The 27726-nt window shown below is 34.3% G+C and overlaps 2 protein-coding genes across 2 annotated transcripts; one reads left to right on the top strand and one right to left on the bottom strand.

Moving 5' to 3' along the window:
• The first annotated feature begins 1472 nt into the window (after positions 1–1472).
• Positions 1473–18185, top strand: LOC132549798 (endoplasmic reticulum transmembrane helix translocase-like). Its single transcript, XM_060213765.1, has 25 exons — positions 1473–1733; positions 2169–2258; positions 2905–3092; positions 4976–5204; positions 5785–5854; positions 6304–6410; positions 6779–6908; positions 7136–7318; positions 7596–7733; positions 7885–8005; positions 8403–8554; positions 8800–8975; positions 9413–9523; positions 9837–9962; positions 10285–10390; positions 10966–11075; positions 12316–12405; positions 12724–12888; positions 14165–14302; positions 15035–15152; positions 16540–16736; positions 17025–17164; positions 17276–17384; positions 17575–17718; positions 17973–18185. The coding sequence occupies exons 1-25, from the start codon at positions 1473–1475 to the stop codon at positions 18078–18080; spliced, it is 3507 nt and encodes a 1168-aa protein (XP_060069748.1). The 3' UTR covers positions 18081–18185.
• A 340-nt stretch (positions 18186–18525) lies between these two features.
• On the bottom strand, positions 18526–27726 carry LOC132549797 (uncharacterized). The gene is made up of 14 exons (XM_060213764.1): positions 27652–27726; positions 27463–27529; positions 26997–27208; positions 26333–26534; positions 26073–26222; positions 24774–24916; positions 24121–24346; positions 23662–23799; positions 22771–22917; positions 22401–22510; positions 21944–22145; positions 21331–21453; positions 20167–20355; positions 18526–19637 (listed from the first exon to the last, which is right to left on the bottom strand). Exons 1-14 carry the CDS (start codon positions 27724–27726, stop codon positions 19366–19368), a joined length of 2256 nt encoding a protein of 751 aa, XP_060069747.1. The 3' UTR covers positions 18526–19365.

Genomic DNA, 27726 nt, shown 5'->3' with positions numbered 1-27726 from the left:
TACTCTGGGTGTTGGGTTTTGTCACTAGGATCAGACAACAAGACGGTAGTTGATTTACACAGATAATTGAGTTTTGTCTGAATCAGAAGGTATGAAATTATATGTAATAACAGTTTAACAGTTCAATGAAGGGATATATATATATGTGTGTGTGTGTGTGTGTGTGTGTGTGTGTGTGTGTGTGTGTGTGTGTGTGTGTGCGTGCGTGCGTGCGTGTGTGTGCCGTTTGCATAACGAAAACCTTTGATAAAAATTAAAACCATAATAGTAACTATTCCCTGTTATGTCAGTTAGGAGATACGAGTTACTTCCCTTGAAATGTACTCTACTCTTAATAAATTACACCCTTCATTCATGTCCGTCTACTGTGATCTACTTTCTCGGTTATAAAAGGAGGCAAAAAAAGTTTTGGGAAATGAAAAAGAAGATTTCCTTGGCGCTTTAGGCTCGTGCTCCTCAAGAATAGTATCTCACTAGCTGTAATACAACTTACAGTCAACATGTGTTCACACTATCAGATTTATTTTAAAATCTGACCAGTGAAGCACCAGTATTTTTTCTGAAAAATACTCGAAGATATAACCTCAAATTTGCACACTTGAAATGAACGACATGTGTATCTTATGTCATCGCTTAGTCACGGGGACGCCTGGGTTATATTGTATGCAGCTTTTCTAACGGGTATGATTAAAGTTTTTTTTAATTGTTTGATCCTTCTTTTCTCAAATGAACCATACTTTTGGGTAAAATTCTTTTTTATAACACTGACTATTCATACAAATTAATCATTTCATCTCTTGGTCTGCATCTCTCTAGTTAATTTAATTCAGAATTGAGTCATTAAAATTGTTAATTTTTAAAATCATATTTTTTTTTAGATATAACACGTTTGACATGTTAAAACGTGTATTCAGAAATAAAACACAAATTTGCCAATACTGATAAATACTCATAATATTTTATGGTGCATGGATTTAATCACAGTGGTTTTTTTTCAATATAACACCAGCAATTTTTGACTTCCGTGGCCAAAAAATGCAAGTGTGGCTTATTACCGATGGTCGATTTTTATTTACTTGACTGGAGACAACAAAACGCAGACTGGCATCCGAGGAAGCATTGATGGGCTATTTTATCACAACGAGTGAGGATTTTTGACATGTTTTAATGTGTATTAAGAAAAATACACAAATTTGCCAATACTGATATATACTCATAATATATTATGATGCATGGATTTAATCACATGCGTAACATGTTGAAACGATATTTGGAGTTTGTGTCTGTTCTAATCAATTTCCCACTAACTCACAGCAACAACACTACTGTTTAAGGGAAGAAGGTTAGGGTAGAACTACGGTACAGATCTCCTTAACTTTGTTGTTTAAAGCGACGTCAATTTAATGTTTACAGACACGTGTCCACTCGCTAAAGCGCATCACTAACTCAGATTTTATTTCGGCGGAGGCAACATGGCCTCGTCGACACCTTTAAACGAAGAAGTCCAGTCAGTTACGTGCTATAACATACGACCATTGATACTCCATGGGTATATAGGACCATTCGTCCTGTTGTATAGTGTATGGTTCTACTGCTGGACATGCGTGTATGGCCTTGAAGAATACTATGAAGCCGGATTGATAGCACTTGCTTTCATCGGATTTCTACAGATTTTGTCTTCGCTGTTTTGTCTTTGGTCGGTGGACGTCCGATGTGTATTTACGTGTTCAAAGGTATTTATCATCATGAAATATTGTCGCATTCGATTACGCCACCAAATTTTAGTTGTTTTCCTTGATGTTATCTTTGAAATAATGGTGGTCAGTACATCCGGCACAGACCAACATATGGTCACAAACACCGAAACACTGTTCGAGATTGTCCGGCATTTGCGATGTTTCTTGTATGATGTTGGAAGTGTCGAAAAATCCTTGATCTAACGCCATGAAAAAATATTTGGTCTTTTTTCAATTTTTGGTATCGGTTGCAGTTTATCATGCTGAAGCGAAAGTATATCAATACCAAAGTGCTTATATCCGAGAATATGCATACAAATGAATGTTTCATATACACAAGGTTGTGTTTTATATCAGTCTAGTCACTCTTGAATCTGATGTATGTAAATATTCTTTGTTTTGATGATGTATTTGAATTTTCCATTGTAACAGGCAAAGGATGCTGACAGTGCTGACTGGTTGAAAGTTGTTCCCACTCCCAATAATGGGTCCACAGAGCTTGTCAAACTCCACCATGATCGGGTATTACTTGCATTAAGATTTAAGCAGAGAGCAGTGTTTTGCCCCTTAATTTGATAGTTTCTTTAATGGTAAAGATTGGGGAAAATATGGCAATACTTTTTTTTTCAGAAATTCTGAAAATATTTGATTTTTTTTCTGAATTTTGATAAGAATGTAAATAATTTGAGATATAACAACTTCTTTTAGCTTGGATAAACATACTGAAACAGCCTCATTTAGCTTTAAAAAGATCTTGAGTAAAGTACCCTAGGAGATACACCTGGTATCTTGAGTACATATTTGAGTAGTAATTAACAATCCTCATTTACACATTAAGCTGCATTGTCATGATATTGTGTTGATATATCATCTTCAGATTTTGCAAGCTGTAGTGTGTGTGGCATCTGTAGTAAAACTTAAATCCAAATTCTGTGTTTCATCCAATATTTCTATTTGCTCCAAAGACACATAAAACTAAAGCTTTGGAAAATGATACCATATATAATGTGTTGGTTTAGTTTTGATATCTTGTTTGCATTGCCTGTCTTTCATTCAAATAATGCCATCTTTTTATTTTCATCTACTGAATTAATGGTTTGCCAAGTCATTAATCACTGTCATTGATTAAAAGAGGTATGTATATGTTTGTCATTTGCTTGCCTTTCAGAGTGCTACACCACATGTCCTATCTTTCTACTTCCAAAAGATGCATTATGTCTATGATCGTGAGGAAAAGAAGCAGTTTATCCAGGTCAAGTTTCCTACTGACAGAACAGTAGGCTATTACTCTGAATGGCGGGGCTACCAGGAAGATTCCAATGTGAAGGAGGTGGAGAAAATTTATGGCCGAAACATGTAAGGCATACAGAATTCATTTTGCTTTCAGAATGTTATGGAAAGTAGTTAAGGCAGGTAAAACCAAAGAAGGATAATGTGAAACAGTACTTTAAATGATGACCTTTCATTATGGGATAGTCGTAGTTTACTTAGTCAGAGATATATGTCTTATTTAGTATATTAGCATGGAAGTATTTGGTAAATCTATTTGTATGTGGAGGGGGTGGGGGTTAGGGGTTGGGTTACTGGAATCTGTTAATTTTATTAGCTTGTTCGTCTGTCTGTTTGTTGAAAAAGTTTGTCTGGACAACTCTTCCAAAATATGGGAAAGAATTTCAATGAAACTTCATAGGAACCTTCAGTCAGTTTAAACAAAATTGATATGAAATGTTGCTGAACCTATTCAAATTATACGAAATAATGCTTGTGAAAACAAATTACAGTTCAAACTATCAGGGTTGACATTGCCCGAAATCACAACAAAGTGTCTAAAATCATCTTAGCAGGGCAGGAAGCTACCGGTCAGAAATGGCATGAGGTTGATTATAACATTATTATCTTTTATCATGTAATACATGTTAAGCGAATGTTGAGAAATCACAGGTTTCATTTTGATCTTCTCAACTTTGGATACTGAGAAGAATCTGCTTCTGTATTGGCAGAGTCAGTATTGACATATCAATATATGGAATGTGGATTGAGAATTAATATGACTACAGATTAATGTTTGTTAAAATCTTTCTGAATCTTTCAATTATTAGGACAGTCTTGACATGATTATTTTATCAAAAAAAGAAGTGAAACAATGTTTTGCTTTGAAAAAGCACATGCTGTCATCCCGTGGTCTGCACATTTACTAAGCGATTAGCTTATAATACAGAGTGGGGGTCTTGTGTTGTGTCAGCTGGCATGTGCACAATGTTATGTCTAGATGTGAAATAAATCACACTACACATCAATGCTAAATAAGTGACATGTATGTGTATAATCTGCTATTACTTGCTTACAATGATCATTTACAGTCTGCTACCCAAGGTGTTTAATGTCAATGTGAATAGTGACTACATGAGATGATTATTCTGACACCAATGTCTTTATCATTAGTAAGACATGAAGTCAGTATCTTCAAACAATTCAAAATATGAGTGAAACAATCTAGAAAGGGTTTGAACTATCACTTGACAGAAATTTATCGGTTATATTGAAAAAAATCAGGTGCTCAAACTACCAACCTATTCGAACTGATCAAATGTTTACCGTGACCATATTTAGAAGTGCATTCATCCCATTAATTTTTGTGAATGTCTTGGTTGCTTTGGTAACCTAGTCACTTTACACAGGTTTTCGTCCAAAGGTTCATAGCTCATCAACCCGAAGATAATTTTTTTTTACAAATTTTGTCAAATGGTGAAGCTGATCAAAGCCAATAAATTTACACAACAGATGTTTCCAAAACAATAATATTTGAAAACATAATAAAGGCTTCTGATTGATAGAGATTGAGACATTGTCAAATTCAGCTGAAAATTTGTATATAATAGTTTTTAATGGCAAATCCAATGGTACTATATTTGAAAACACTAGTTGTCATTTGGTTGCCATAGTAACCAAAAGAACTGGGGTGGTGGATAGGGGATGTGTTTATATGGTAGTGCTCAGCTTATAGTTGAAGTTAGTAAAAAGAAAACGCTTGAACATTATAGAAATTATATGATATGATGCAAGCTAATGCACATTTAGTAAGGTTTTTCAAATGAGACACCTAACATTTTAAGTGCAAATAGCAAAACAACTTCTTTCCATTCTTGATTCCAATGTGTATTTCAGATTCTTATGACATCCGAGAGTTATCGAATATCTTATGGTACTACCGACTTAAACCTGTTTTTGGTGTTTTTCAGAATGGAGATGGACATTCCCCAGTTCATGGATTTGTTTAAGGAGCGAGCGACAGCACCATTCTTTGTGTTCCAAGTGTTTTGTGTAGGACTGTGGTGTTTGGATGAGTACTGGTACTACAGTGTGTTCACTCTCTTCATGCTCATTGCATTTGAGGCAACCTTGGTCCAACAGCAGCTCCGCAACATGACAGAGATAAGGAAGATGGGAAACAAACCATACCTCATACAGGTACATATACACAACAGTAATCTAGAGTATGTGTTATAAACTGTACCTCATACAGGTACAAATACACAACAGTAATCTAGAGTATGTGTTATAAACTGTACCTCATACAGGTACAAATACACAACAGTAATCTAGAGTATGTGTTATAAACTGTACCTCATACAGGTACCAATACACAACAGTAATCTAGGGTATGTGTTATAAACTGTACCTCATACAGGTAAAAAACCTAGAAAACCTGGTGTAAGTACCTAATACAGTTAAAAAATCAGCAAAATGTGAAATGTGACATAAGTAGAACTTCTTGCACATAAAAATCTAGAAAGTGTGAAATTAATAATGCCAAATACAAGTCAGAATAAAAAAATCATTTGAGAAAATAAGAACCAAATCATATCTGATGTATATATATACCAAATACTCTTTATCACTACTCTTTACTTTACAGTTTCATGTTCTAGTCTGTAAGTTCCCATTTGAAATTATTAAGATTGAAAAGTTTAAATGAATGGGCAACATTTGTGTGTGATAAATCTGGATATTGAAATATATCTGTGGTAATTTTTGATGCTTGACACAGGTGTATAGAAACAGACGCTGGAGACCTATCATGACCAATGAACTAGTACCGGGAGACATTGTCTCTATAGGTAATGCATCACATCTTTTCTCTTTTGTCTTGAAAAGTCCACAAAAAAATCCAGTATTTAACCGATAACTTGGTTCAAGCACTATTTAGTGACTCTGCGTTAAAATTGATAAAAGACAAGACAAGAAGGCTTATAGGAAAAATTATCACATTGACTGCATATTCAACAATACTGGTGCATATTAGTGCAAATTAGTGTCTAATGAAGACACTTGTCAAAGTCAATTTGTGGAAAAGTTTAACCAACATTAATTCTGGAAAAATAAAGTTATTCTGTCAAAACATGAAAAAAGACTGTTCTTTAATGTTTCACTCAGTGCTTCACAAGGAATTTCAGAATCAGAATGCAAAATGGCACTTGTAAATGTTGGAGGGAGTTGTCCTATATGTACATATTGCCTTGCCGATGCCATGTGTTTGCTGTCATCAACATAATGATATCTCACTTAGGTCGCTCCCAGGAGGATCGTCTGGTACCATGTGACCTGTTGTTACTACGGGGACCATGTATAGTGGATGAAGCCATGCTGACTGGAGAATCTGTTCCAGTGATGAAGGTAAGTTTTGCTGATTTAAATTCCAGATCTCATTATGTGTATGCATGATATATTTTTAATTATTATGCCATTAATAGCTCTACTTATATTGGCTGTTGCAATTAAGATGTAATTGCTGAGCAAAGTTATCTACTAGATAAACTATCAAATCTAGCTTAGCATCGAGAGTTCACTTCAGGACAAAAGTGAAGGGTTTTTTGGTGTTTCTACACAAACTACAACAGATATGGACGGGTTTATTACCAGGCATGGGGGTTTTCAGATAAATTATTGTCCCGTTTAGTATAATTTGTTCTTTGCAATTTGGAATGATTTGTTCTACTCTTTGATTGAGGTAGATGTAATTTCCTATTGTCCTTTGCTGATAGGAACCTGTTGAAATCTTGGAGAGCAGTCATGTATTGGACATTGAGACGGATGGAAAATTACATGTGCTATATGGAGGGACCAAAGTGGTACAACATACTCCACCCACCAAAACAGGACCTGGGCTGAAAGGTATACATCATCGGTCGGTAAATGTATGACAGACTTTCTGTCAAATTCAAAATATTTGATGACAAGACATATTTTTTGTTAGTTGATGAGTTTATTTTGTAGATAAAGAACAGATTTAATTAATGATAAAACATGTAGTTGAAAATCTTGTGGTGATTAGTGTATTTCAGTTGATGATCAAAGAAACAGGTATTGCACAATGTCTTCTCCTTTCTTCTGTTTTACAGCTAGTGACAATGGATGTATTGCCTATGTACTACGACACAGTTTTAATACATCTCAGGGCAAACTCTTACGCACCATTTTGTTCGGTGTGAAGCGAGTTACTGCAAACAACTTGGAGACATTCATCTTCATCTTGTTTCTTTTGGTGTTTGCAATTGCTGCAGCAGCGTATGTCTGGATCAAAGGTATATCTGGACGAAAATGTGTGACAATTGTGTACTTTGATGAGTGTTTTGTTGTAAAGCATTTAAAAGCAATATGTTAAAAACTTCAGTCTGAATTATTCCAATTTGTAATACATACCATTTTTGTAGTGCAGTTGGGCTCTAAATGGTGTACTGTTCAGAGGGAAGAAGTCATATTTTGTTCAGAGACTATTTTCTAACATATTTTGATTTTTGCATATAGCCAATGAATTCAATGTTTTTCTGAAACTAATAATATCATATTTTTATAACTTAGGCAGTGAAGATCCAGAAAGGAATCGCTACAAGTTATTTTTAGAATGCACCCTCATTCTTACATCAGTTGTACCGCCAGAACTGCCCATAGAATTATCCCTCGCTGTCAACACAAGTTTGTTAGCCCTCAGTAAACTCTGTAAGTACTGTCATGTAAATAATTTCAAACATGTTAATGATCTTGTTTCAATCATAAAAGTTATGAATTCTCAGAGGCTTGAATTGTGCCATGGAACTGAATATGAATTAGATATATTCTTAGGTCACTTTTGTTGAATTTTCCTTTGCAGATGTGTATTGCACAGAACCATTTAGAATTCCATTTGCTGGGAAAGTAGATGTTTGCTGTTTTGATAAAACTGGAACTTTGACTGCCGACACCATGGTAGTGGAAGGCGTAACTGGAATAAAGTAGGTCACTGTGACACTGCATTATTTCTGTCTGTAAACAAATCTACTGAAAATCTTGTTTGGAAATTGGGGGGATGGGAGGGGAGAAACAAACTTTATTGTTGTATATTAAGTTAAGTGTGTTAAACATCAAAGTGTGAAAAAATGTGTTGCATAGTATGCTAATGACCCACTATAACACTGTATGGATTGGTAGAAAACATTTTGTATGGTCATACCTCTGACAAGGGTGCTGTTTAAATTTAGGTGCAAAAGTAAAAATAGAATTGGATATATACTGCAAACCTTTATACTCCTTGAGTGCTCAATAAAATATCATTCAATAAATCACATTGTAATCAGCTGTATTTGATAAATTCTGTGTAGGATTAAAATACTGTTTTTATATCTGTTGTAGTGGTAATGAGATATTACCTGTGAGTGATGCATCCCTACAGACTGTCCATGTATTAGCAACCTGTCATGCCCTTGTCCAGTTAGAGGATGACCTTGTGGGTGATCCCCTTGAGAAAGCCACTCTCAAGGCTGTGGAGTGGAATTTGACCAAAGGTCAGTTAGATCGTGTGCATTAACATGAAATTGTTTATTGACTGAAATATGTAATTCACCTTATTCTGAAGACATTTTTTTGCAGAAGATTTTGTTGTTGTTAAGAACCATCTTTTTAAATGATAGAACAACCACATGACCAATTCACCACAGTTTGCACAACAACGTCGTTTCAAACATATAGCATGAAAAAAAAAGAAATAATAATTTTCCAACAAATCAATCTTTTCTGTTGTTGATTACAGGTGATACTGTAGTACCTCTGAAGCGTAAGACACACGGCCTCAAGATTTTCCACCGCTACCACTTTTCCAGTGCATTAAAACGCATGTCCGTCATTTCTGGACACACCCCACCTGGTGCCATGGATACAGAATACATAGCAACAGTGAAGGGAGCTCCAGAGACACTTAAATCTATGGTAAAGAAAAACAATAGTTACTTTTCCGTTTGGTTGTATATTGACACAGTAGTTTAAGATAAACTAGTATTGAAATATGCTATTTTTTATATTTTTTTCGTATTTATTGTAATGTTTGTCATATTGTTGAACCTATTTGTGTAGGCTATTTCATACTGCTGCAGCACTTGCAGGGGGTAATGAATAATGATACCTTTACTACTTCCTGGTGTTGTCTGTGAGATAATTATACATATTCTGTTTTGTAATGATAAGAGTGGCAAGTTGTAACTTACATGGTGTGTTATGATCAATTAAATAATGGCGTTAATAGAGAAAGAGTGTCTAGATAAACCATAAATTCTACAAAAAGACCATGACCTGTAATCTCAATTTCATTTGACATGTTTCATCTTAGCTTTATGAAAAATGTACTGATGCTTGATTTCTGCTTCCAGTTTAAGAGTCCGCCACCCCACTATGACTCTGTGTATCTAGAGATGGCAAGACGAGGTGCGAGGGTGCTGGCTCTTGGTTATAAAAAGCTTGGCAATCTCTCTCATCAACAGGTTATATCCTTCAAATTCTCTCAGTTCTGTACCAGAATGACCATTGATCTTACAGGTAGTCAAAGATAATTGATTAGTAATATTTAGTGAATATCCATGCATAGAATCTTATCACAATGGGTGAAAGTCAATGCTAAGGATACTAGAATAACCAAAATCATTAGGTTCTTGCATAAATGGCCATTATTTTCATAGAAGTTTATTGTTGTATAATGTATTTTAGAGGTTTTTCACAGAGCAATGAGAGTTTTTTGTGGGACCTTCTTTTTTGTGGTAGTTTTTTGTGGGAACTTAATTTTGAGATTGATTGCAGGTACGAGATATGACTCGTGAGAATGTCGAGTGTGACCTTGAATTTTGTGGATTCATCATCATTTCCTGTCCACTCAAGTCAGATTCCAAGGCTGTTGTCAAAGAAATCATCAATTCATCTCACTATGTATGTAATTTACCATCATACAAGGATAGAAACAGATTTTCATTCCGAAATTACATCACTGCTACTGCTAATAGTATTTTATTAACAATATTGAAAATATTTAATTTTTTCACAGTTCCTTTGACAGAAGAATCAGTCTGAAATTGTCTGGTTGTGCTCAGCACCTGAATTTGATAATTGCATAATGCATTCAGCTACCACCAATTTATAACATGATTCAAGATTCACACTCCATGTACTGGTTTGAAGACATTGAGGAATTGATCAACTTTTGTTGAAGTATTTCAGTATTTTTACTGATGTAAAGTATTTGTTTTTGAAGGTCGTCATGATTACGGGAGACAATCCATTGACTGCATGCCATGTTGCCAAAGAACTTCGATTTACCAAAAGGACAACTCTTATTCTTACACCTCCAAATGACAAAGGTTTGTTACCATTGTATCGACCTAGGATCAGTTGACTACTTACCAAACTAGTAGCAAAACACTGTACAGTCTGCAAAACTGTATACTGGTAGTTGCTTTATGTTGTGGGATAAATATATTTTATAGTTGTTAGTTCATTGGGATTAAATTTTCCAAATGTCTACACATCAGTATCCATGTATAAAGGCATATAACATATTCTCTGTAATTTTAACTCCCTGTAGAAATATTCACATTATAATGAATGTCCTCGAATAGAGTGAAATTGAATCCCTTGCAGGTAATGCCAACTTAACAGTATGTAAATTAAGGGGTTAGTGGTTTAAACTCTGATATCGTAAATTTTTGAGGGATTCAAAAACCCAGTTTTATTTATGGAAAAAATACTGTTTCTTTGGCACCGGACTTCATGGATAATTAGCAAAATCCACTACTGGGTAGCACTACAAGTTCAGGTCAGTTTTTAAAATTTTGGATCATTTTGTGTCCATGTGAATTTGGGGATGAAATCAGCAAAAATTAAAATTCCAATAAAAGTTATTGATCTAACAGTAAAACTATGTTTTTTATTGTAGATACATCTTGGCACTGGCAGTCTATAGATGACAAAGTTATATTACCTGTTAAAATGGAAAATATCCGCAAAGAGCTGATTGGTCAGTATGATCTCTGTCTTACTGGAGAGGTAAGTTGAGATACAATGCCTTTAATAGTGCTTTATAGTGTACATTGTTTTCTTAAAGAAGATGTTAGTCTGTATGTATCTAAAAGGAGAAGTTGGTCCTTGATTTGTACTGTCAAGATATAAGTTTTTATTTCTTGCACCACGTTTCTTATATACAGCTTTGATTTCTGTATCTCCCAAAAAAATGAGCAAATTATTTGTATTTTTTATACATATTTTCTGTTACCGTATTTATTGGATTATAAGCCATACTGGTATATAATCTGCAGAACCAGTTTTAAGGGATTTTTTCCGATGTGCCCATTTGATTTTGGGACTGATCAGAAAAACAAAATGGCCGACAGACGGACATCTCAGATTTTGACTTTGAAAGTTTTTATCGCTATTTCTTGATAACTACACCAAAGATCTTTCTGAAATTTATTTGATTTTGGTACTGATCAGAAAAACAAGATGTCCCACAAGAGATCATTTTGTATTTTGACTTCAAAAGTTTGTTATCACTATTTCTTGAGAACTATTGTGAAGATCTTTCTCAAATTTCATGTATAGGGTTCTTTAGGTCCCTAGTTGTGCCTATTGAGTTTGGGACTGATCAGAAAAACAAAATGGCTGACAGGCAGCCATCTTGGATTTTGTCGAGAAAAGATTTTTATTGCTTTTTCTTAAGAAGCACTAAATGGATATCTTTCAAATTTCATATGTATGATCCCTTTGGTCTCTTCTTGTGTTTGTTTGCTTTTGGGACTGATCAGAAGAAACAAATGGCTTCTAGGTGGCCATCTTGAATTTGGCAGGTAAACATTATCATGGCCATTTCTGTAAAGGAATGTTCAAATGTCTTATCATCAAGAGCAAAAACTGAGAAGAGAAGAGAAAATAATAGAAAAGATCAAACTTTCAAAGAGCATATAAAGATCGAACAATGGTGGGCACCTAGATCCATCTGGGATCTCGTTTATTTTCATCCTACCTTTTTTTTCATCCACATATAAGCCACACCAGTATATAAGCTGCACACCTGACTCTTGAGGAAAAAGGGTGCTGCTTGTAATCCAGAAAATATGGTACAAGCTTCAAACTCTTGTTTGGAAATGCTTAGCAAATTTTAGAATCATGCAACTCCAACACAGACCATTACCTACTGGATTTCTAAATATAAAGTATTGTAAACTAAGAAATTTTGATGTGAGTTGTTTTGTAGGCCCTGTGATAACTGTTGTTTTCTTCTGTATTCCAGGCTTTAACTTACATACAATCAGACGCTCAATTGTTAAGAATACTTTTACCAAATGTCCGTGTGTTTGCTCGGGTGGCTCCCAAACAGAAGGTCAGTGTAATTTTCACTATTGATTTAAACAATACTAGGACACACTATGATGACAGTTTAAGAACAGGTAAATAGTACAAGAATGTATTTCTGGACATAATTTGACATGAAGCCATTGATCTTTCTACATTTTAGAAAGTTTGTCATTTTTAACTAAAAGGTACAGGCCTGAATATATAATTTTATAAGTAAGGTTTGATAAGTACATTTTTATCAATACTTACTGTTCTTGAAGTTACAAGGTGAGATAAAGAAACATAAACCTAACATAAATAAAGAACTACATTTATAATTCTATGAATGTCTTTGACTGTCTAGGAGGTTGTCATCACAACACTCAAGAGCTATGGCTACACAACCTTGATGTGTGGTGATGGAACTAATGACGTAGGAGCTCTCAAACATGCCCATGTGGGTGTGGCCCTTTTATGTAATGCTCCAGAAAAGCCACCTGAGAGAAGGAAGCGAAGACCTATTGATGAGGTAACTCTACAACATCTGATGTGTGACACTTAACAACTTGTTTTGATCTTACATTTAACTGTTCTGTTGAGTTGTTGTCCAACAAGAAGTCGTCATAATTAAGTTGTCTTTGAAAGATTTCATTTGTAAATTAAAGTGCACTTTACATAAATAAAGCAGTTTCTTTGTCTACTTCAGAATTGGTATGAATAATTTTAATGTGTAATTCTTAAATTAAATTAATTAATTAAAAAAACCCAGCTCATTTTGTTTGTTTTCAGGAAACTGTCCTATTGTTGATCCAATGATTCTATATTCCCTACCATGGGAGATACATCTCATGATTAGGTGTTGTTTAAGATGTTATATTTACTGTTTGACTCTTTGGTTTAGCTGGATATACTACAAATACTGAACAGATACATTGATTTTGTCAGTCACAGTAACAAAAACATCGATTCTGATTTAGCCACTGTCACAGTAACAAATACATCAATTCTGATTTTGTCACTGTCACAGTAACAAATACATTGGTTCTAATTTTGTCACTGTCACAGTAACAAATACATCAATTTTGATTTTGTCACTGTCACAGTAACAAAAACATCGATTCTGATTTAGCCACTGTCACAGTAACAAATACATCAATTCTGATTTAGCCACTGTCACAGTAACAAATACATCAATTCTGATTTTGTCACTGTCACAGTAACAAAAACATCGATTCTGATTTTGTCACTGTCACAGTAACAAATACATCCATTCTGATTTTGTCACTGTCACAGTAACAAATACATCAATTCTGATTTTGTCACTGTCACAGTAACAAATACATTAATTCTGATTTTGTCACTGTCACAGTAACAAATACATCAATTCTGATTTTGTCACTGTCACAGTAACAAATACATCGATTCTGATTTTGTCATTGTCACAGTAACAAAAACATCGATTCTGATTTTGTCATTGTCACAGTAACAAATACATCGATTCTGATTTTGTCACTGTCACAGTAACAGGTACATCTATTAGGATTTTGTCATTGTTACATATATGTATAATACCTGATAGCAAAACGTTTTTAAGGAAATACTTTTGGGAATTATTTCCCTGCATATACATTCACAACAACATTTGGAAAGATTTTATAGTTATCAGTTTCTTTTTCCTTTTTTGTGTGTGTATGGTGTGTCATATCCTGATCATTGTTGAGAAGTTCCTGCTAGTGCATAAATGTTTCCCTTAAAGGCCAAAGGTCAGGAAATTCCAATTAAACTAAACCATAATTATTTTTAAGGGATCATCAGTGGATGGGGATGCAGGATCGAATGAAAACCAAAATGATAAACACTCACTTACGTCCCGTTCCAAGGGAGGAAGCAGAGCAGCCAAGCAGAGAGCTATTGCCAGGGGAGATAATTTAGCTCCAGCTCAAGTATGTAACTGGTGTAGGAATGTTTCACTGCATGGCTGTTAATACAATTTAGATATTTTTACTCATAGAAGTATTATTTAGGGATCAGTTAGAATTTTAAGTTAACAGAGATGAAATATATTATTTAGAACTATATGTATAGTTGTGAAGAAAAACAAAATGAAAATAGCACCAAGTTGTGAAAATCGTAATTCAAACTCAAAATCAATGTAATATGAACAAAATACAAACAAAAGAAAGATTTACAAGGATGTCCTTGAAAGCATTCAAGGAGTACACAACCAGGTGTTCTGAAAGATTGAACATCTTTTGCTTCATGGATGACACCCACCATGTAAATTTCTGTCAATCCAGGTAAGTAATTTAACATTCTCAAATAAGAACAAGCTTAACAGCAATAAAACCACTGGGCATACTATAGCACTAGACCAAGGCAAACTCATGCGAAATGTTAAATCTTACCGTACTGCTCTTAAACTTGACACTGCAGGTTAAGAACTGTTGGTAAACCTTACAAATAGTTCTTGTGGACAAACAAGCATTATTGGTAAGGTTAAACTTCAACAGGAAGAAACAGTACTACATTTGCTGCAAACTGCAGGACCATGTTAATAAACTACATTGTATTGTATTTATATGACAGGTGGTGGTTGTACCCTCCCCCTTAAATTGCTCTGAACTTATGATCAGCATTGTTTGAAGTTAATGAGTTTTTTTTTTCACTATCTACAGAAAAAGCTTGCTAACATGTTGAAGGATTTAGAGGAGGAAGAGAAAGCTCAAGTAATCCGATTAGGGGATGCCAGTATTGCTTCACCATTTACATCCAAGCTTTCTACTCCAATGTGTAGTGAGTATCAGTACTATAGAGTCACCTACCATGTCTAGTGAATATTGATGGGTCTACTACCATGTCTAGTGAATATTGATGGGTCTACTACCATGTCTAGTGAATATTGATGGGTCTACTACCATGTCTAGTGAATATTGATGGGTTTACTACAATGTGTAGTGAGTATCAGTACTATAGAGTCACCTACCATGTCTAGTGAATATTGATGGGTCTACTACTATGTGTAGTGAGTATCAGTACTATAGAGTCACTTACCATGTCTAGTGAATATTGATGGGTCTACTACTATGTGTAGTGAGTATCAGTACTATAGAGTCACTTACCATGTCTAGTGAATATTGATGGGTCTACTACTATGTGTAGTGAGTAATATTGATGGGTCTACTACTATGTGTAGTGAGTCAGTACTATATAGAGTCACTACCATGTCTAGTGAATATTGATGGGTCTACTACTATGTGTAGTGAATATTGTCACCTACCATGTCTAGTGAATATTGATGGGTCTACTACTATGTGTAGTGAGTATCAGTACTATATGATCACTTACCATGTCTAGTGAATATTGATGGGTCTACTACTATGTGTAGTGAGTGTCAGTACTATATGGTCACTTACCACGTCTAGTGAATAGTGATGGGTCTACTACTATGTGTAGTGAGTATCAGTACTATAGAGTCACTTACCATGTCTAGTGAATATTGATGGGTCTACTACTATGTGTAGTGAATATTGATGGGTCTACTACTATGTGTAGTGAGTATCAGTACTACAGAGTCACCTACCATGTCTAGTGAATATTGATGGGTCTACTACTGTGTCTAGGGAATATTGATGGGTCTACTACCATGTGTTGTGATTATTAATTGGTCTGCTATAATTTTGAGTGAGCATTAATGGGTCTACTATCATATTTGATGAGTATTAATGGGTTTTCTATCATGTGTAGTTAGTATTAATGGGTATGTGATAATTTTGATTGAATATAAATGGATCTGCTACCACATATAGTTAGTATTAATAAATCTTCTATAATGTGTAGCGAGTATTATTTGGCCTATTGTAATATGTTGTTAGTAGTAATGGTTTTAATATTATTTTGATTTAGTATTAATGAGACTTCTTTCATGTGTAGTATTAACTGGTCTAGAAATGTTTTAAGTGAATATTTATGAGTCTAATGTCAGGTGTAGTGAGTATGGATGGATCTGCTCTCATGTGTAGTATGAACCGTATGATTTATAAGGAGTAGAAGTGAGAAGTACAACTCTACTTCCACGTTAAGAGAGTATTAAAGATGATTAAATATTGTTTGTTCATTGTAATTAGATTTTAGTGTAGAGAATTAAAGTATACAGTCTTGCCATACTGTTTCTAATTTCCAGTTTGTCATGTGATTAAACAAGGCCGATGTACACTAGTTACTACTCTCCAGATGTTTAAAATTCTTGCCCTCAATGCCCTGATCCTGGCCTATAGTCAGAGCGTCCTCTACCTGGATGGCATCAAATTCAGTGACAGTCAAGCTACCATGCAGGGTCTCCTCTTGGCAGGATGTTTTCTGTTTATATCAAGGTCAAAGGTGAGAAGAACAGACTGAGGTCATTAGTAAGCTAGAGCCATCAGCTTTTACTTCATTTTTTATGAAAGGAAGGCTTAGAAATTCCATTATTCAATGCTTAATATTTGGCATAAAAAGGGACCAAGATTTGTTTGACCTCTTTGTCTGTGATTAAGTGTAATATGGTTAATGTTAATATCACTAAACTTCCTTCCCAGATGGTGTTATATCGGAAAAACTGGAAAGTGATTAGGAATATTGACCATCACCTAGAAAGTTATGTAACACTTTTGAATTTTACGGTTACAGCCACTGAAGACACTATCCAGGGAGCGACCACTTACCAACATATTAAATGTGTACACATTGCTCACCGTACTGCTTCAGTTCTTTGTCCACTTCTCCTGTCTTGTGTATCTGGTGCAGGGTGCCAAAGCATTGGCTCCATCGTAAGTCTACTTCACAACATATTCTCCTAAATTCTTTGATCTTTATTAATGGATTTCCTTCTGAACATAAGTCATTACTGAATTATCAATTATTTGGTTGTCTGTTTGCAGGGTCGACAAGATTGATTTAGAAGCCAAATTTTCACCAAACCTATTAAATACCACTGTATACATAATATCAATGGCTTTACAAGTATCCACCTTTGCAGTTAATTATAAGGTAAGTAAATAAGAATCCATTACTTTATAAACTTGATTTTCTGAATCTTCATTCAATTAAAGTTTAAAATAGATCTGTTTCATGTTTCATAGTTATACTTTTCTTTTTAATCAGTATTCTAATTTCTCTGCATAATTCAATGTCAAATAATTAAAAATTTGTGTTCTAAGATTGTCTCCCTTGTTTACAGGGTGAACCTTTCATGGAGAGTCTACGTAACAACAAACCACTTTTGTACAGTTTGATGATATCTGGAGGCTCCATAGCTGGCCTGGCCAGTGGCATGTTTCCAGAAATAACAGAACACTTTGAACTTGTTCCTCTGCCAGAAGAGGTAAGGCAGTGGACAAAGCAAAGATCTATTACAAAGATAACTAGGCTGAAATCAAATTATGCAGAACAGCAAAAGTTTACTTAAACAGAAAGTAAAGTAGTGTTCTAATCACTATTTACATTTTATCACTAAAAGCACTGTTAGAGAAGTGACAGGCTGTTGTTAAAAAAAAACATATTGAGTTGTCTCCTTTAATCTCAGAAAATATGAAATTGTGAAATTTTAGTTAATTGTTTTTCTTCTTCATTTTTCAGTTTCGCAATGTCGTTCTCTCTACGTTATTGGCAGATGTTGCAGGTGCTTTAGTTTTGGATAGAATATGTTTCTTTTTATTCGGCAAAGGAAAACTTCGTCAAGGATGATGTGAATCTAGGAACAATTTAACAAATTAAATATAGTGTAATGTACATGTACTTTTTAATTTAATGGAATGTATGATGTATATTAAATTGAATTTGGGATCAAAATATCTATGTTAAAATTATCTTTAAAGTGAAGTGAATGACTATCTCAGAAGAAATATTTATTTATACATACAAGTCAGATATGGAAACTCATTACTCAAGAAAACTGCTATTGCACATGATTTTGTTTAAAGAATGCATTTTGCCAGGAGTTGAAGAGTTTCTTGGAAACAGTGCTTTTGCCTTTTAAATGAATGAAAGTGTTTTTAATTGATGAAATTCAGTGTTCACACATGTGACAAGAAGAATTTAAATTTGTGATGTATAGAAGAACCTTTGTGTCAATATTTACACAAAAAGATCACTATTTATTGACAATAAGAAGTAAAATTAAACCATTAAACACATCAGAAAGGTTTCTTTATTTTAATATAAATATATATTACTGCAAAAAATATCACAAAATACATAAGTATAAAATTCAAAATTTTAAAGTTATATTTTGAAGTTGAACTAAGATATTATGCACATATGCATTACAAATCAGACTAGACCACTATCATCCCATGCTACTGAAGCTTAATTTTATAATGTTAGTACTGATGGTCTTGATCGGAAATCGTATCACTGAAAATTCTAGTTAAATATATTAATCACAACTGAAAATTCTATGTACAGTATATTAATATAAAATATTCTTTTAACACATTTAAAAGTCCCTGAGATATGTTTTTTTTTGAGTGCGGTAATTGTTATAATGAAAGTAAAAGTAAAACCAACAGTGACAACTGATCTAGAAAATGATAAAGAACTGAAATCAGTTGTTGTTATATATCTGTGGTGTTGAAATAGGAGGAGAAAATACAAGGATAAATTTTAGTGACTAGATTATCAAGTTAAAGTAGCAGTGATTTTAAGACATGAAATGTTAATTGACATTTGAGTATACATGTACATCAATAAATATTGGTAATGAACTGTAATTTTAAAAAACAAAAATTTAGTATTATGTGTCAAAATTATACAAACACTTGCACACATGAAAATAACGCTGAGATATTGAGATGTATCAAAACGAAAAGAAATCTTAAAATAGACCATTGGTACAAACATTCAAATGTTTAACTGTTAACAATACCTTAGTATATATATTTCAATATCTTGAGTATTTCCCATTTGATCAGTGATGGGAACATTAAACAGAAGTCCAGATATCATCAGTCTGTTCACTGCCACAGGTGCTCTAGGTACAATACAATTTTAGCTGGAAGCGTGCTTTGAAGTTCTGATCCGTGGGTAAATATGGATACCACATAATGTAGTTTGTGTTCCAAATATTGTTGTACAAATTGAATGACACACCTGTCACATCACTTTGAGCAATTGGTTTTAATGGAACTGGGAAAGGGGATGGTGGATGGAACTTTGTTGCTATAGAAACAAGTGGCACATCATAGGTATGAAACTGTAGACCATTTCCATTAATTTTGGTGAAGTACACGCCATTGTCCACTGCTGTAATTTAGAAACAGAGAAATAAAAACAGTTTTAAGATCCTCTTTGTATCAACTCTAGATTTTGATATTTAACATAGGTTTACCTGTAAATGGTATATTGTATGGAACTACAAACATATATACACATACCTTTAAACTTAGGAATATATGTATCAACTTTGACCAGTGTCAAATAACCTCATTTGGCACCAGAAATGTGACTATTAGATTTGACAATTCAATTTCTTCAAGCTTCATTATTCACCACATATTATCTACTACTGTGTTTGCCTAAAGTAAACATGAAATAGTATTCAGAATTGTAATACTGTGGTGAAACAAGTGAAATAAAAACTTAATGATATTTTGCATCAATGTACAATTAATTCATTATATTGACTTCTAAAATCACAAAAGCTTAAAAACCTAACAAATAAACAAAATAACTGGTGACCACTGATAAGCAATCTCAGTAACAGGAAAACTTGCTCAAAATGTTAAAACCTGAAATGAAAAACCACAGATTAGACCAGCCTTTCAAGACTTACCATGAACATACTGACTACCATTCAGTACAACATTTCCAGGATCAACAAGGTGACCCACTTTTGACACATGCCATTTGAACTGTGATTCAGAGGTCTCTCCTCCAGGGGATCGTGGGGCAAAGTGGTACATGATAGCTTCAGCAAGACGAGTAGGTGGTTTCTGAAACCACTGAAGTGTGACATCAAACCCTGGAACAGAAATCTCTCATTAAAATTCAGAACTTGGTAGTTAATCTGAAGTCTGAAGTCATACAGTTTGAAAAATGGTTACATAATATTTACACTTTGTGACAGAATTGAGAGCATATGCTATTTGATACAATCTGACTGATTTTTGTGAACAAGTAGATAAGAGATGGAGCATCAACACGAGGGACTCTGTGAAGTAGATTTTATTTGTTGACATGATTTGTTAGGAGGCCTACCATCATCAGAATAAGTTTACAATGGTTTTGTAGAGCGAAGATGCAAAATAGGGTCTACAATACAATGACGTCATGATAATTGTTGGTATAGATCACAGAACAAACTTTGGAAATAGTAACTGTAAATTGGTGAGATTATGGACTATAATACAAAAAGTGGCAAACAAGACTGACTTGGATTATTCTTCTAGTCATGGAATGATGATAATGAAATACAATGCAGCAAAACGAAAATATATAATTTGGTAAAATACCAAATGACACGTGTATTTATACTGTCAAAAAATGTATTCATTATTGGCATGTTCAGTCAAGTCTTCTTTTAGTTTAATGTGAATGATTATTGTTCAGAGTTAAAGTTATAGACTACCTTACACATCTCGATGATGATTTGTGTCTGGAGCTGGGGTTGTACATTACCTAATGCTTTATATCTTAGATTTGTATCAAACTCAGGTTGTAAACTATTCTTCATTCAAAAATAACTTTAGCTTTATACCTCAGATTCAACAATATATGTTTTTCTACCAAGTATTTAAAATGATTTTGTATACTCAAATATCTATTCAAATTTCATTGACTAATCACCTTTCATGAGAGATAACTGTTCTCAACCAGGAATTTCTTTTATAAAAAATGGAAAATTACCAACTCATTTTCTATTTTATATAATTCATTCGTATATGTTAAAATAATTGGATATAGATAGAGGTCTGTTGAAGAATGTAGTTGGACCTACCTCCATAGTTGTTAGCCATTTTCTTCGAGATATAATGTAACCAGAATAAAGGTGGAGCTCCGTAGCGTTTAGTGGCCACAATGTTGGACATTTCAATCTTCAGGAGTATGTCACAGGCAGGAGCTACCACACAAAAAACAGGTAAAAAACACACCAAGATGATCACTCACTCCAATATAATGGAGATTATGCATTCAAATACCTATGTATGTCATTTGATATTTGAAAAACAACAATAGAATGGGGACATGTCAACAAAACTGAAATTTACACTCAAAAAGGATCAAACAAAGGCAAACATGAACAAAGGAACAAATTTACTCTAAAATCCTTGTAAAGAAACAAGGAAAGCACGGATAGGTGTTTCTGAAGGATATTAAAGTGTTTCTAGCTTCACATATAACACCCTGACCATGTAAATCTAGGACAGTCCATGTAGGGTGACATTTTCAAAATAACTTGTTTTCTGACAATCCACCAAGAATAATGATAAGTTTAACTAAGGGCTTTCACCAGTGATTATGTCCATCTCTACTTCACTATTAACAGAGTACCACAACTTTGAGTTTAGAGAGTACTACTGTACTGTCAACAGAAAACTTGATAAATTAACCTGATTTATGTGACTTGTAGATTGTAATGAGTCTTGTGAACCACTGGCGAGAGTCTGGATGAGCGTTGGACGTGGAGTTGGGTTTGTCGTATCCAGCGCCCCCATAGTAATTATACTGAGATGCCATGTTGTTGAAATCTGTCTCATTGTAGGTATAATAACGTATCTCTCCAAAAGTGTCCGTTCCACTTGCCCAGTCTATCTGTGGGTTGTAAAAAATATTATATTACATGTGTATTTAATCACACAAACCAAAATACAAAAATGTACATGCATATATATACTTTTTATACTATGCAGAACATGAATTGTTGAGTTTAAAGTTTGTAAGAAATACCTTTGTAGAAAAAATGTTGTCATGAGACAGAAAATTAATTGCATATCTTTCTGGAAATAACAATTAAGTCCTACTTGTACATTTAAGCCAGAATCCGATGAAACGTTTCTGTGACAGTACCTTATTATAAGGATCATAAAGCCTGTTGATGGCACCTGTTTTGGAGAATTGTATCTGTACACCATCTTCGCAGCTAAATACTTGTGCAACATCCTCCACAGCATCATAATCTGTCAAAGTGGAAGTGCTGTGATCAAATCATTTGAAAAGTCAATATAAAACCTGAGTACATATATTCCAACTGCTCCTTAACTTTAACAAATTCTTTAACCTCAAAATAATAATAAGAAGAAAAGAGTGAAAAATTAAAGGAAGATTCTGTTAGGCAACAATTTTCTGTTTGTTAACTCCAATAATGGTTTTCTGTGGTAATCAATTTATTATCAATTGTCACCACTAGCTGTGTGTATACTAAACCAATAGAACTCACCTGTCAAATCAGGTTCCTCTGGAGTCAGTTGTTGTATCTCATTCTCAGCTATATAGGATAAAGGGTGACCTTTGACCCTTTCCAGGGCAATATCAATAAATTGTCTCTGCTCCAACCAGGCATTTTCACAGTCAAGAAAGTTTTTACCTTAAAATGGTATGATAATGAAAAGGCAATATTATGGAAATTGTGCAAATTGTCAGAATATTCATGTAACAGAGGTCATTATTTATTTCAATGCCTCTACTAGGAATCGAACCTTAAAAGTCTGACGCTCAACCAATCAAGTTAAAGATAAGTTCTCTCTAGCCGAGTCATATATTGTGGCTAGTATTTTATTTTACCATGGTTACATACTCCCCCTCCAGTAAATAACTTGATCTCGAGTTTCCAGGGGTTACAGCGATGCTGGTGGGGCATGGCTAAGTACCATGTAACAGAGGTCATTATTTATTTCAATGTCTCCGCTAAGAATCAAACCCGGGACCCCTGGCTTACTAGTTTGACACTCATCCAAGCGAGCTAAAGAAAAGTTCTCTCTAGCCAAATGGTATATTGCGGCTAGTATTTTACCAGGGTTACATACATCTACACATGTATACTAAAGTTACACAGGCATGAGAATACAGGTATGTTCCATTTAGAATAAGTTCTGATGTACATAATGACGGCAGGACGATAGTTTGTGCCTCACATACATATATATATCCCCAACCTTGATTTATTTCAGAAGTATCACCTTTAGTATATTTAGCAATGTTGACTTGTGAACAGTTATTCTCCCAAATCCAGTATAAAATCACATTGCTGCACCTTATAAGATTATCTAACTTCTAAAACATGTGAAATTCCTATAAAGAATCCCTGATTATCAATAAGTCCCCAACTTACCATTTCGAGCCTTAAGAAACAATGGGTTTGACCAGTTGACGTTATCTCCTACTCCTGGCAGGCCCCATGTGTGTTCTGGAGGTTTGATGATGAAACGGATGGCATCCTTGATCCTCTTATCATTGTAATCACACTGATCTGAGAATAAAACACATGACCAGAATTAATCTAATCCACATGATGCTCTCTTTGAAGAACTCAACCCTTCAAAACATTCGGAACAAACTATCAATGCAATTCTAGTATATTTACATTTTATATTCAAGCATTTCATTGAAGCATAGAGACTGATTTTCAAATATCAAAAAGTACATCTGTATCTCGCATGTTAATTGTATCAACAGGTTTATCGACACACTGATATCAATAATTCTATCATTAATTACACTTTTACAAACGTCCATAACATAACATGTCTTAATTATCACCCATTATTCCCCGCACTTTCTAAAGTCTCACCTGTCATAAAGCAGCTACTTAGAGATTTGGTAAAGGCTCTATATTTGGCCATTTTGTTTGGGTCAGATGCAATCCCCTGTATCCAGGTGTCCCCTACTTCTTTGCTGATTACAGGGAGCTGGTTTTTGATTGGCTGAACAGCTTCAAAGAATTCATCAAATGTGGAAGCCTTGATTTTAGCACCAGGAAATTCTTTTCTCATGATTTCATAATAGTTCAAAATATCCTAAAGCAAAGAAAAAAAATCTGCATTGTACATGAGAATTTACAGTTTTTTGTTCAAAATTAAAAAATAACTCATCCATTTCATTCAGAGTCAAAAGGCAATATCTATTATCTCAAAAAATGTGTATTTTAATTAAGTTTGGTCAAAATTGGTAAAATGATTCTTCTTGCCACCACTGATATGATCTGCCTATCCTGCTGATTGTCCCAGCCCTGACCTTTTTTTTTATTTATCCATTAACTATATTCCTGCTTTACTTTTGCACTTGTATTTTTATTTCACTTGTTGCTTTGGGAGACTTCCATGCTTGTTTTATTTTGTATTTAGATTACATGTCACCTTGTTTCAGACAGTGTTAGGAACCTAGTCACTAATCTGGTCACACATAGCACAGAAATTGATAGACTGTGTTATCCATATCACTTACTTGGATACTCTTAGGAGGTCCTCCATTATCCTGTATAAAGGCATAACACAATGCATGATTGAAACCTTTCACTGTCACACAGTCTTTCCTTGATAGTCCCCCAGGCTTGGCAGGGCTGCTCCCTGGTCCCAAGGGATAGCCACCTGAATATGCAGCACAGGACACAGGAAGAATGTTTCATTTTTTTCTCTCTTCCAAATCTCTGCTACCTTTATATGCTGTCTTTATATTCTTTCAAAACATTTCATGGAGGAAACTGAATATAATTCAAAATTTGAAATCTCAAAAACGTACATCTTGATGGAAAATGACTTCTTTACAACCTGTATTAGCCTGATTTATCAGTTCAACCTATACTTATTTTTCATAGTCTTTTTATGTAACTGGTAGTTATCAGCATCAATTTACTTAGTTTTTATTTACAATTTGACCTCTGTTAACCTGGACTTGAGATGTAACTTAAGTTCACCTATATATAGCATTAACTGTGTTCATCTGTATTTTCTTTTTGGAATTGTGTTTATTTAGCTTTGATTCAATATGTCTACTTCTAAAGACTTGCTATTATTCTTTTACTTCTGCTTGTTTCTCTTTACCTAAATTTACCTTATTGCCAGAGTCAGAGACATATATAACACATACATGTGTTATATACGTCTCTGCCAGAGTTTACCTTTATAAAATTACAATGATGTCAATTGTACTATATATATATAAAATAAATTTAATCATTTTTACAACAACTGTGAAACGGGTTTTCAAACTTATACTAATCACACTTGTTGGCCTTGACTGAAGTACACAAGGGGTCTGACAATGGGAGGAAACTGGTGTATCCAAAGAAAGCCTACATGGATGGTCAGTTGACTTCTTACCTTTTGTTTACCTGAAGTTATATGTATTGACCTGAGTGTTCTTGTGGTTACAATGTATTTGTATGGACCTGAGGTTACCTGTAGTTATTTGTATTAAGCTGAGGTTACTTAAGATTATATTAATTGTATAAGAACCTCAGGTTATCAGCAGTTATTTGTTGCGGTTACAATATATCTGTATGGGTCTGAGATTACCTACAGTTATTTGTATTGACCCGAGTTTACTTTTGGCTACAATAGATTTGTCTGGGCCTGAAGTGTTTATTTGCGTTGACCCAAGTTTACTTGTGGTAACAATATATTTGTGTGGACCTGAGGTTAACTATAGTTATTTGTAATGACCTCAGTTTACCTGTGTTTACATGTTTTGACTAGTTTTTATGTGAGGAAATAATTGTATTGACCTAGGAGGCCTTGTCTTTACCTGCATGCCAAGTGGCAAGGACAGCACTTTCCTCAAATTTCCAAAGAAAGAGCTTTGGTACCGCTGGTGGACTGGTGCCTGGGTTTACTCCCACAGAAACAGCTATCACACCTTTCTGCACGAGACTTGGAATGACTGCCTGTGTCAGTCCTGTAGAAAGCCAACACAGATTTTACACAACTTACATCCACAACGGTATGGTATATATAGAAAATACAAGGGACTTACATTTACTCAGGAAGAAGTATTTGAATACTTACCAGGAACATCACGCTGACTAAGGGTAGGAAATTTCCTTTTTATGTAGAACAATGCATCCAAATCAGAACTGATGTTAAGACTCAAATCAAAAAGAATTTTATTGATATTTTCTGGTTGCATGTTCATTGGTCCTGCGTGCCATGTGATGTCGCCTCGATCAACAGCAGACTTAAATTGTTCCACTTGAGTTTCATTTGGACACTGAATCAAAACAAAATCAGTTTTAAACAAAAACATCAACAATCATTTCATTACATTTTCTTTGGTCAAATGAAATGAAATGAAGAACTGAACAAGCTCAATTTTGTCTAAATTAAGAGATTTCAAATATGAATTGTTGATCAAAATTTGATAGTATTTTTGTTTTTTCTTTTGAAGTTCAGTCCATTGTATCTGTTCAGTAATGGAAAAAAATTGTCGTCTTCTAGATGAGGGCACAGTTGTCAATTACTCACCGTGGTTATAATGCACAGGGCACATGACTACCAAGCAACTCTACAGATACTTCATACAAGTATCATATGTAATGTGAGGGTTTGATTAATCATTTAGGGAAGCCAAGTCAATAGAATGTGACTTTTTCTTTGTATGATCAATGTCATAAGAACAATTTAAGTAAGGGAAAAAACATAGATGGACAATGGTCAGGTTATTGGTACTTACCTTTAGAGTAATGTTGTTAAGAACAAAATTTTGAGGACAGTCAAGGAAGAGACTGACCAACCAAGGATGAGTCGTGTACACAAATCCCTCCACATACTCCTCTGTTCGCAACTGCTGGGACAGGTTGATGGCTCGAGGAAAGTACTCATGGAAGTAGGTGTTTAATATATTGTTGATGAACCCTGTCTGTGTTACACCATCATAACCTACATCTTTAAAACAACAAAAATCTGACAGATTAAATAAACTTTATAGTGGATCGAGAACATATAACTTGGTATGCCATTTTCGATTCCAAGTGAAATGTTTGCACATTAACTATATATGTTGTGCAGATTAAAAAGGGAAAAAATATATGCTCAGGCAAAAGACATACAAGAACACAAACAGCAATACCTCTCGCTATGTCTTATCTGACGCATATAATTCATTTGTCTCTCTTTAAACTAGAAAATCAATTAATTACCTAAATGCGTCATGAAAATCAGATGGACTGTATCAATTTCCGAAGACTGTGGCCTTCCAGGAAACCCCTAAAATTAAGTAAAATAAATTTCATCATATTACACCCAGTGACAATTTATTTAGTATGTTCATGAGGTGTGGGTATATATTTTATCAGTAGCCAGAAATGCGAGATAAATATAAAACCTACCGCATAACACCTAAGACTACAATAAAACAAAAATGAAACAGCAAAACGTAAACACAGCCGCCCGTGAGCCGCCAT

The sequence above is a fragment of the Ylistrum balloti genome, unplaced genomic scaffold (assembly GCF_031769215.1).
Source record: "Ylistrum balloti isolate Yb309-2 unplaced genomic scaffold, AGI_CSIRO_Ybal_v1 Utg370078, whole genome shotgun sequence".
NCBI lineage: Eukaryota > Metazoa > Mollusca > Bivalvia > Pectinida > Pectinidae > Ylistrum > Ylistrum balloti.
Note: the sequence above shows the minus strand (reverse complement) of the source record. Positions and strands in the feature narration are given on the sequence as shown.